The sequence below is a fragment of the Crocodylus porosus genome, unplaced genomic scaffold (assembly GCF_001723895.1).
Source record: "Crocodylus porosus isolate Cpor-Errol unplaced genomic scaffold, CroPor_comp1, whole genome shotgun sequence".
Taxonomy (NCBI): Eukaryota; Metazoa; Chordata; order Crocodylia; family Crocodylidae; genus Crocodylus; species Crocodylus porosus.
Window position 1 is genome coordinate 48,076,314 of NW_017728947.1, and position 12,377 is coordinate 48,088,690.

Here is a 12,377-nt window from a genome sequence, read left to right on the forward strand (position 1 = left end):
GAAGAAGTGGTGGAGAAGGGCGGCGAAGATAATTAGCGGTGTGGAGGGGCACCCATCTGAGGAGAGGCTGAAGAGGTATCAGTGAGGGGCTGGGTCAGTGTTATGTCAGGTCTTGAGAAATAAATTTTAAATACCTGGTTTTCCTTGCTGAAACTGATAACAATGAAGCAAGTGGGTGTTAACTAGTTTTGCAGAGGAGAACGCTGACTTCCCTTGGTTACCTTAAAAGGTAACTGATGTCTATTTATTTTTGTCACTTCTCAGTCAGGCTTGGGGGTGCTGTTTTGGTTAATGTAATTAAGCACAAGAAAGTGGCATATTTACAAATGGGGAGATCACAAGGGTTAAGAGTTAAACTTATGGCTCTTATCGTGAGAGAAAGTAGCACCCCTTGAATTGAGCTTGTTTTACTAATTTGTAATGTCAACTCAGTTTTATAATGTAGTGGAGTCTTTTTGTTTCTCATTTTTTAAAATGAGAACACTTAACTTTTTAACCCCCTTTACACCCTCATTTGTTACTCAGTTATTTATTATATGTAGTTAGTGACATGTTAATATGGTAAACTAAATGGTCTGAATTTCCTGATTCACTTCTAGGTTTGAACACTTACTGGAAGTTACAGCTTGATTCTTTTTTTTTCCTTGAACGATGCCAATCACCCATGCTTCCTGTTACTTAAAGCATAAGCTCAAGTTTTTTGGAAATACTACTTTTATATGTTGTGCCCCATACTGGCAATATGTAGCCCTAGGTGTTAGAGCTTTAATACAGCTGACTAAGGCTTTCTGAATATATGCACCGTTATGAACTGGAATGATGTTTTTGGACTTCAGATTTTTAAGAAATGGATTGCAGTAATGTTTTTAGTCTCCCTTGGTGTATTAAAAAGCCAGCAGAAATGGAGCTGCTTTGTAAGAGTTTAAACTAGAAAGTAAAAGCCTTGTTGCTTATAACTTGCATCAGAAGAAGGGTGCTATTGATTAATTTCTTACAGTAAGGAATTTTACTCCCAGAATACATTATTTATGCTTTATTTCATGCTAATGTACCCTTCAAATTAGACTTCAGTACTCTTAAAAGGAAGGAACTGTTAGGACAGATTTCAGGCAGTGAAAAATAAGCCTATAAAACTAAGCCTACTTACCCCAAGGGTTTATTTTGTTACTGTACCTAGTAGAGTTGCTCCACTTGTTTTCAGTTGCATGTTTCTCTCAGATTCAGATATGTATAAAAACAAGTGGAGCAACTCCATTAAGTACACTACATTTCATCTTGGGTCTCAACTGCAGTGCTCTGTTATCTTAGTCTCTTTCCAAAGACTTGAATCTTGTAAACGAGTTCAAACCACTACAACGTGATTTATCATATTCTGGTTTTTTTTTTGGGGGGTTTTTTTTTTTTTGGCCCTCATTCGTCAAATACACGTTAATCCAGAAGGACTGGTCACCTGCTTAAAGTTAAGCATATGAATGAGTCTTTGCATCATTAGTGCTTCTATTTGGATGCCATCATTGTTTTTAAGTAACAAACTGTTATCACTGATGAACTAATGATCTTTGGCGGCACTTACTAAATTGTTACCTTGTTTTTCTTCAGGGGAAAATGGGTATACGTTTTCTTGTGAGGTTTTTTTAAAATACTGTTGTTTTTTTTAAACATTTCGGAGGAATGTAAGTCTTCTGGGGGCTTGTTTTGTTTTTGGTTACTGCTAAGCTTTTGATTGATTTTAAGCATATTTGTTTTTAGTTTAGAGTAGGGCACTTTGGTCAAGTCAGTTTTAAGTTGCATATTTATTGTCTTTCATGTCAAATCCTGGAGAAAATTGTCAAGGGATCCATCAATGCCAAACTAACAGATAGCAAGCTGCTGAATGCCAGCCAACGTGGCTTTGTGACGGGTAGGTCTTGCCTCACCAACCTCATCTCCTTCTATGACCTGGTAAAATGCACCCTGGACAAGGGAGATGACATGAACGTCCTGTATCTGGATTTCAAGAATTCCTTAACCTAGTTTCCCATGATGTCCTCACGGTTAAGCTGGGGAACTGTGGCCTTGATCATCATACAGTCCTATGGCTAGGCAGCTGGCTACAGGGTTGGACCAAAAGGGTGCGTCCACACAAGTGTGCACGTGCCTTTTGCCCTGCCTCAAACCCCTTTGAGGTAGGGCAACAGACACGTGCAGGAACAAAAAAATGTTCCCCCGTGGTGTAAATTTGCAGCTCAGGGAGAAAATTAGACCCCTGGATGGGGTCTAAAAAAATATCAATGTTTAAAAAAGTGGAGCAGGGCACAGTCCCTGAGGCAACTAGAGCCTGGGTCCTCCATGGAGACACTCTGGCAGCAGGAGTGTCTCTGTAGTTAGTCTTCGCCCTGGTGCTGAAACACATGGCTGGCCAGGCCACATGTTTTGGCACCAGGCTCCGGTGCCAGTGAGTAAGGTCTCCAGTGCTTGTGAGTAAGGGTCTGACAAATTCCCCTCAAAGATGGTGCAAGCGCCTACTCTGGACTTCTTCAAAAAAACAGGTGGATTTATTTCTTGCTGGGGTCACTTGATCCCAGCTGACTTCCTGTTTATGCAGGGGAGGGCTGTACCCAATGATCTCATGAGGTCCCCTCCAGCCCTTAATGGCTGTGAAAATGTATGAAATCTATGAAATTGGATGGAACCTCTTTCCTAAAATAGCAATATTTTACTTATTAGTATGCATACTTAATTGCTTTTAGAAGTTAAGGTAAGGCAAACCGCATTTTCAAGAGCTATGATTTATCAGATTGGCTTTCTGAAATAACCTTTAAAGAATACTAACCCTATACCCTTTAATATTAAACAAATGCTGTAAGATGCATTTGGAAAATTGAGAGAGCTTTTGTATCTTGTGAGCCACCTAGACATTGGAAATTAAATCTGTCATTAATTTGTCTGTTTTTTGTTTTTGGTGCGGTGGGCTGGATGAGTGCTGCAAGGCCCCTCACTACCACCCCTAAGGCCCCCACCAGATTGGGGCCCCATGCTGTCTCTGCTCGGGCCAGTGCTACAGGATCTGGTCCTTAGCCACCTGTAGCCAGCCCCTGTGTGGCTGGATTAGGCCACAGCCCACTTCCACGTGCTGATCCAGTGTTGTCTGGCTCATGTGGGTCTCCATGGGTCTGGAAATTTGGCAGCAGAGGGGAGGCAATTGCTGCCAGTGCTTCTCACCACCACGCTTTTGGACCTGTGGACTAGATGACATGCTTCATGTGCCAGGGATTGAGTACCCCTGAACTAGACTACGTCCTGAACATGGGTTGTGATCACTTTTGACACGTACTGTGGGGGAGACTGTGGGCTTTATGATTCTCTTGTTTTCTCTAACTTCTGGACTGTTGTATTTCACAAAACTTTAACCGCAATATAATTCAAGCACTTCTGCCTATAAATGATCTTCAGATGGCTCCCATTTGTATAGTAACTAAGGTTAATTAAACTTCATCCAGTTTTCAGAATTTTCAGCCATGCTGGTTTTATTTTAATTGTGTTAAATTCTTACATTAAATTGTTTATGTGTAGTGTACCAGTTTAACTGAAGGTTTGTGTTTTAAGAATTGATTTCAGCTGAAATGGCACTAAAGGCTGTGTGGATAATCTTAGTTTGCTTATATTGATTAGAAAAGTGTGAAACATTTAAAAAAAAAAAAAAAAAAAGAAAAAGCCTCCTTTCAAATTAAAGGTCTATGTGGGAGTTGTGGTGGTTTAGCCAAAGTACAATTTGTATAGTGAAAGTAACGTAATCATTTTGATGTTGTCATATCTGTGTAGCTGTGATAATTGTTAATTTCTAAAAGTTTGCTTGTTCTGTAGTATTTTTCTTAGTTTTCAACTCTAAACCTTTGTAAATGACTGGTAACATTGTCATAAACTAGCATTGGCTTTGTCATATGTCAGATGATGATGATCAGTACTTTCTCACTTTATTTAGGGAAAGTAAAACATTGTAGTGCCTTTCTCTCTAATTATAAAGTCAAATCCCTTTTTTATGCTTCATTAATATTTTTATTTAACACTGTTAGTTGACTTTTTAGCCATTAGGAGAATTGAAAGCAATTGTGGTATTCTGGATTTATGCAACTTTGGATCACTTCTTTTATTGAGCTTGACATATTATATGCTGGCACATCTGGGAGTTTTTTTTATTATCTTTAACTAATGGAGTTCCCTAGTTCAGGCTTTCATTTAAATAAATTCTTTTCATGATTTACATAAGTCTAGTTTTGAACTTACCTTGGAGATTGGATCTCTTCTATAGCATATAATATTAATTGCAAAACAGAAATGTCAGTGCTTGCTCCAATTTTAACCCTTCATTGGGGAGGCTACTTAATGTTTTGTTAATACTTTTCAAATCAAAAGTTTTAGCTTTGGCAATATATTAGATAAATTATGGCCAACTGAAGGAACCTCTGAGTATATTCATTTGTAAAAGGTATTGACCCCTTATCTTCTAGGGCTTGGTAGTCCACACTTTGAACTCCAGTGGAAGGAAATACTGACAAAGTGCACAATGCCAGGGTTCTAAGGAGATCGGGCATTTACATGTTTGGACAAGCTGGAACCTTATGACCATGGCTTTGGCAGGGAATCAGTGGGATATTGGTGCCTACTGCCATGTTGGTGGACCCAGCGTATTGTTTCCTGCTGTGCACAAAGAACAGGAGGGCTTTGCTGAGCTTTCTGTCCTGGCCTAACAGCTGCAGAATATCAGTGAAGTACATATCTGGAAGTCTGAAGCAAGGCTGTGTGGACATGCACATCTTCAACTGTCTTTTCTACCATGTAGTCCCAGGGTGACCAATTATTTGGGCCTGTGGGCTGCATAGGTAGTTCTGGGGAGCTGCTGCAAGCTGGTCACCCTCCCCCCCCCTTCCTTGCAACAGCTTGGAATCTGTACCAGGGTGGATAAAAATCAACAATTAAAAAAATATAATTATTTATTATTAAGTCAGATTTTCATTTAATTGCATCTCTTATTTTTTTGTTAAGGTGCTTTTTAAAAAAAAACAACCTATATAAAGATAGTAAATGCTCAAAGGTTCATCATGAAATAGGGATTATAACTTCTAATTATATACTATGTGAGACTATATATTCATGTAACCTCTTTAAAAAAATGTTTTATGAATAGGTCACAACAGGCCATGGGCTATATTAGGGGTCCAGTCTTACGGGGTTCCCAGAGGTTCCTCTGTAGATTAGTAAAGATTAAAGAAAACCACTCTGTCCAGTGGGACTCAGTGCTCTGTCTAGAACAGGGGTTCCCAACATTTATGTGCCCAAGGGCACATTTGAATTTAAAAGAAAAAGCACCAGGTGCCAATATGAGTGTTTAAAGTTTAGACTTTAGATCAATCTGATCATCTCATCTATTAGGTAAAATTGCATTAGATCCACAGCTTCAAAATGCTGCTTCCCTTTACTTTGTATTCTTTCAAAGTTTTATCGATACTGCCTGTGGGCACCACGCTGGGAAACTGCTGGTCCTCTTAAGCATCTCTGTGATGCTTAGTTCTGGTTCTTAAACTGTGGATTTTTGTCTCTAGAGATAACATCTTTGTTAACAGCAGTATATGGGATGAGAGAGAAGACCTGATTACCTACCCATAAACCCTATAGTGTGTCTGCAAGTTTGTGTACAGAATCAAGCCCTTACCTCTCTCTAAAATTGCAAAGTTTCAAGAAGTTAAATGAATGAAGGATTGTTGGGGGTTGAGTAGATCTGGGCAAGGAGGAGTAATCTGGAGATAAATGCAAATACAAATAAAAGAAACATTTTGAGCAGAACATTCCAGAAGTCTTGAGGGATAAGTTTCTGAGTTTATCCTCTCCGTTGATTTGAGAACTAGTGAGGGAATAGTATCGTAGAAGGAGACACCTATCATGGCAACAGGTTTGCCAGACTGTAATAAGGAAAAGAAATCTAGAAGGTGAAGAAAACCCCAAACTAATAACTATGGCTGCAGTGCTCGTTTGATGTCTTCCTAATACACCGTGGCAAAAGTATCCCCCAAATATCCATGATTAATCTAGTGAATTGAAGATCGTTTTCCTCCAAATGACTTCACAAGTATCTGCTTCAATTAACTTTGGTAAATACAATAAATGAATTGCAATTCATTTTTCTGATGTAGCTACAAAATTGATCTGAAAAAATATCAAAATAAATTCAATGCTTGAAAATGTATAGAGCAGCAGTGGTCTCCGACCTTTTTAAGTAGGAGATCACCTTTTGGCATGTAAAAGCAACCCAAGATCTACTGTATGCCACCACCTTCCCCTCCAGAAGGTAAGTCTGTGGGGTCGGAAGAGGGGGGTGGCAGATTGAGGCAGAGGGAGAAAAAATTATTTGGGGCATGCCTGCCTCCCCAGCAGCAGGTAAGTCCCACCTGGGCAGGGACCCACTGAACTTACCCCAGCTCCTGCCTCTGCAGTACTGTCCCTCACTTCAGGGCCCTCAATCCAGCCCCTGCCCCTTCCCTTCCCCACGGCACTTCCTGCTGGCCTGGGGCATATGCATGCACGCAGGCACTCAGCCCCTCCATGCTCCCCCACCTCAGCCTCGGATTGACTCCAAGAGGCTCCATGATCCACTGGTGGATTGAGATCCACTGGTTGGTGACCACTGGTATAGAGTGTATCTTCTAGAAATGAAACTTATATCTATCTCTGAGTTGTGAATAATATGTATTAAGGTTATATTAAACAAGAATGCACTTTTTGTAGAAAACAATAATTAAATCAAGGCTTCCTGACCAGTAATTTAAATCTATTTGATTTTTAAATCGAATCTACCCTGCAGTTCCTCACTGCCAAAAGCACATCGCCCCCACCCTGACCTGGGTCTACCCCGTGCCCACTCTGGATTTGCCCTGGCTGGAATAAACCCATGTGCACAGCCCCAACCCCAGCCCACCCTGTGCCTGCTGTGGAACGCATGCCTGTGCTGAGCAGTGATGGCAGCCAGGCAGAAATTGCTGCTCAGTGCAGGTGAAAAGCAGCCCTACCCCATCATTGCTTTTGAGGCCTTCTTGCTGCAGCTGCCCGGAGCCTGTACCTGGGCTGCCCTATGGCTCCTCTCTGCCATCATCACCGCCGCCTCCAGGCTGCCACAGCAGTGGCAGTCCAGAGGAGCTGCACTGTAGTCTGTGGGTAAGGTGCCTGCTGAAAACATAGGTAGATAGGGACTTCTGGTTTTCTTCATACTTAAAAAAAACAAGAAGTAACTTGGCCATCTGGTGTGTACTTCTCTAGCCTATATAAGCACAAGTTTTTACTGATTTCCTTGTTCTCCTTCCTCGTGCCTTCTGGGGCGGGCAGAAGCCGGCTTTTTTTTTTTAAATGTTGTATCCCAACTTGAAATTCATTTGAAGTAGTGGGGGCAAACTTCCATGTTTAATTGTGGTCTGTAGGCAGGACTACGTACTTCCCATAATTCAGAACAGAAGAATTCATGCATGTCAAAATTCAAGAGAAGAATATCACCTTTAGTAATAAGCTTTTTCAATTCCATGCTGTATTATTGCATTCATTGCCTTTTGAGGAAATATGCTGTCTTTTTAGGCCCCCTGTTATCCCTGTCCTTTGCATCTCTTCCTTCATCCATTTCTCTCTCCTTTGTTTTCCCCTCTACAGTTCCTTTCCTATAGCAATTCCTAGTTCTTCTCTTTGTGGCCTTTATTTCCGTCTTATTATTCCACCTACCATAATGATAGTCAGTGAAATAATCAATTTCATAGCCAGAAGGACTTGAAATGTACTTTTTTTTTTAATATGAAAGCTGAGTTTTGGCACAGTGTGGATTTGTTCTGCAGTCTACAGAAATACACTGGTGGACAGATCAGGCCTTCAAAACTGTTTGATGCTCAGTATGTAATAAATGAAACCCTTATAGACTCTGTTTTTCAACCATGGTACAAAAATTGCAAAATTACTAAAGCATTTTCCCATTTCTTATAATCTAGGCAGAAGTCGGGGTAGAATTGCACTCAGATACATAACAAGCTTTTGTAAGCAGCAGCTTACTTCATCTAGGCTCATTAAAGTGGTATAACCCATAGTCAGCAAAAAATGTACTTTTTATTAATGCAACTTTGACTTACTGATTTTAACATTGTAGAGTAGGGTTTTTGTTTTCTTAAAACAAAATTTGATTTTATTTTACTTTTTCATTTCACTCTGCACAAACAGTAGCCTAACTGAGGGTAGACAAAAAGGGGCACAAACCCCAGATGCTGGAATAACTAAGACAGGGAGCTTGAGGCTCCAGCCACACACAACTAAGTGGGGTCAGCAATCCCTTTATCACCCCCCCCCCCTTACCCTCTGCACTTGCTGTGAGGGGAGGTGTCAAGGGCCAGTGCCAGCAGCCAAGTTATGCTTCCTAGCCCTGAAGCCACCCGTGAATTAAGGGATTTAGATCCTCACTCACCATATAAAACCGCAGCAGTTGGAAGGCCAAGGGAGGAAAAACCTAGCTGTTGGCAGTGACACCTCCCCCAGAGCAGGACGCTGCTCTGCTCTATATGGCCAAAGCCTTGAACCCCTGCATTCTGGCACCCCGAAGTACAGATCCTATTGGGTAAGAGTCTGCTGCCCAGGGTGCAAATTCTGCCAGTTATGTCTCTGTGTACAAGAATAAACAATTACTATTTGTAGAGGATATGTCAAAAGATATCTGAGGCTTTTAAAGCTTTTCAGCCCATGAACTTGTGAAAATTGGGCTGCTGGTTGTCATGCTTCAAAATTCTTCAGTGCTGTTCATCAGTGGGTGGCAGGTGATGCGCAAGAAGTAAATTAGCAGTGAAATAATTATCACAAGCAAGTAAAACAGTCTTCTGCTTCACATGACTTGGGTGCCTGTAATTATTAGAGGATGATATCTGTAATTTTCATTGGTTACTCAGCATTGTCCATATTTGGTGCTGACAATACATGTTTCTGTTCTCATAGCTTATTAACTTTACATTCCTGAAAGTTTTGCAGTTCAGGTTCTGGAATGAAAATATGTGCTCAGCTATAACAAGGAATCTTTTTTTGAGGCATGCTTAAAATTAAACAAAATATAGTAATTTTAATTTGTTAGTTGCTTCCCATTCCCATTTTTCTGTTGCTTGATTGCCCTCGCTATTAGGAGAGAGTATTCTAAATGTTGTTTAGTACTGGTAAGCCACTATATGTCTGCAGTTCAAGGTAGTATCTCCTGAAACATCAGTATATAGAGCATACCTGCATGAACTGTGTTTACTCCAATAGGCTGTAAGTGCTATGTGCTCAATAATGCTTTTACAGTGTATCTAGGAAAAGTCCAGAGTCTGTGGATGACAGAATTCATTTAATGGTTGTGTAAGAGTCAACCCTAAAAATACTGCAAGGGAAACTTCTATTGCACACACCTGACCTTGTTCTTTGGAATCAGGAATACTCATTTCTGATGGTGTGAGTCTTTTATTAACAAAATCTTGAGCAGACTGTCAAACATAACTGTTAAAGTTCCTGGGTGTTCTTGTGTTGGGAAGAGATTCCCATTGCTAACATATATTCCTTGTTTTGTGCTTGCAGGAAAGGCTAAAGCTGGTGACTGTCCTGGGTGCTGGGCTCCTCTGTGGAACTGCCCTGGCTGTGATTGTACCAGAAGGAGTACATGCACTTTATGAAGATATCCTGGAGGGTGAGAAACAGACCAGCTTTCATAGATGTCCCTGTGAAAGGCAACAAAGATAGCCTGACAGTTGTCTAAAAACAATTATAAGTTCTTCCTCCATTACCAAAACATCACAGCAATTGCTTTTGAAAGGAAGTTAACTTATGTTTTATAGACTGCTACTTTCTGTGGTTTGAGTCCTTTTCAGTTGTTACAACCTCTGTAAGGGTTTTATAGATCTTCATTAAGTGTGCACCAATAAAGATTTTTTTGGGCCAATATCTGGCCAATACCAATCCAATTGCTGATATGCAGCTGGCTCCAGGGCTGGAGCAGGTGCTGTACAACTGGGGCATGGTGCGGGACAGCGGCAGCTCATCCAGGGGTAGCTCCTGCCACTATGCACACCCTGGGAGAGCATGGGGGTGGGGATTTCTTTTAAGTCAGGTTTATTCTATTTTTGGATTATTGTTTTGAGGACTCTCAGAAGCAGACTTTTTAAGGGAAGACTGTAAAAATTTTGTTGAAATGGGTAACTATTTCTCTACAGCAGTAGAGGCAACTTTGGTAGGCTGGAGAGTTGCAAATTAATTTCCATGCCTTCCCTGGGTGCCACTTATGATCCCTTTCCCCTGCTTGGTCTGCTATGGTGCTCTCTGCCCTGTGCCCCCTACCCTGTCTGATTCTGTGCTTACTACCCTGTGCTTCGTGTTACATCTGATGCTCTTTGCTCCCTATCCCATCTTCCCTGTGCTGCGTGTTCTGTCTCCCCACTTCCATCTAACATTTGCCACACACAAAGCTTCCTGTGCTACTTGTGGCATACCATGGGTTGTCCATCCCTGCTCTACAGGGTTTCCAAACAGCTGCTTTTTGTGTATATGACTAGAAAGTGTAACTGACAAGTGGGATTTCTTTTAAGTCAGGTTTATTCTATTTTTGGATTATTGTTCTGAGGACTCTCAGAAGCAGACTTTTTAAGGGAAGACTGTAAAAAAGAGTGGGACAAGATGAAGAAATTTAATTCCAGACATGATGGAGAGAACATGAGAGAAAGACAAAAGCAAGTGACTAAGCCTGGTGTAGTGAACAGGGCAAAGGTTGCTAAAGGAGAGTTGGGAAGAGAGGGGAAAATAAAGCAATAAACGTGGCAATGTTCTTTTAATTGCAAATTAATATCTATGCCTGGGGCATGACTGAACTCTTGTGCATAATGTATTCTTCTTCCTCCCTTCTCCCACGCCCCCATTACTGATTTCTTCAAAGGTTCATTCAGTTTATAAAAAGAGCAGCAATGAGACGTGTTTTTCCTGAACTGTCCAGGTGTCTTTAACAGTGTGGGGGGATCAAAATAATTATAGCATTAAAAGGTTGGGTCTAGCACAGCATCATGCTTACACCTTCCATAGCACCTTTTCATATTGGGGAATTTCACACGCTTTACAAGTACTTCTTCAACCAAATACACACACGTATAATATCCCTGTTTTTGGGATGGAGGCGGCATATTCTAGAGGCTTGAGACCCAAACTGGGGATATCAGTTCAAACTTCTGACTCAGCTGCTGGTTTGTGCCTACCTTACAGAGGTATGGGATACAGAGACATCAGGGTCTTTTATGGATGGAGTTTGCAGAGGTAGCCAAAACAGAGCTCAAAACTCCTGATTCCTGACTTGTTTAAACTAGATGTGTGCTGCTTTTCTACACCTGTACAGCAAGAGGGCAGATGAGCTGACTTTGATCATATTAGCTAGTGAGAGAAGCCACTTAATTATTATTATTATTTTTTATTTATTTATTTATTTTTTGAAACTATAACAGGCCTTGTTAGGTAGGGTTAAATGTGTATCAAGAAAGTCTCGCTTTCCCATTTGAGTCATGTTGTGACTTCTGATGTACAAACGTGTAGCTCCTGCGGAAATGGATGGAAATGCAGGGAACCAACCATTCCCTGATGGGAATGGATGTGCGTGCAGGGAAGCAAATGGTGCTTCTTGAGGCCTGAGGGCTCTGCTTGCCATGGCACAATAGGCCCTGTATGTTTGATACTATGCAAATTATGTTCTACTTTGTAAGTTTAAAGCTTCATTATTTATACTTTTTCATAGTGAAATGTGACTTGCCACATTCTATTTTGCCTGTTTTAATTTCCCTTTCTTGCCCCCTGGTATCACTTAAGTACCTTTCAGTTTGTTTTCTGTACTGTTTTGTCTTTGAAATTAGTAGGGGTGGCAAAAGGTAAACACTTCTGTTCATGATCTTTCCTGAAACATTAACTGCAAATTTGAACATTTGGGGCCTAACAAGACAAATGTCATCCTTCTCACACCTTTTCTGTTCTTTTCTTTTTTTTTTTGCTTTACTATGAGTTTTGCTTTGTTTTTTCTGTTATGCACTGATATTCCTAGTGTGAGCACACCCCTAAGAATAATTTTTAACTTTTGATTCAGAAGGGATCGATGCTTTGAATTGGACTTTTGTCAGTCTAATAAAATACTTCTCAATTCAAATGTCAGTAAAACTGTTAGTTTTAGGAAAATTTAGTAGGATATCTCCTACATTTGTATTATTCCACCCTGCTGGTTCATGTCTTAAGTCAGGGCTGTCTAATGGGTAGACTTTGGTGTTAAATTGCTTCCCTCCCTCTGCCCCCAAACTCCTGGTGTGGGTGCTGCTCCCTCAATTGCATTCCAGGTGCTG

The 12,377-nt window shown here is 40.8% G+C and overlaps 1 protein-coding gene across 1 annotated transcript in view; it reads left to right on the forward strand.

Moving 5' to 3' along the window:
• Nucleotides 1-12,377, forward strand: part of SLC39A9 (solute carrier family 39 member 9) — a 39,131-nt gene that overhangs the window by 459 nt on the left and 26,295 nt on the right. Inside the window, exon 2 of the mRNA XM_019551425.1 lies at nt 9,595-9,703. Within this exon, the coding sequence (XP_019406970.1) occupies nt 9,595-9,703 (109 nt within the window). The remainder of the gene's footprint in view (nt 1-9,594; nt 9,704-12,377) is intronic.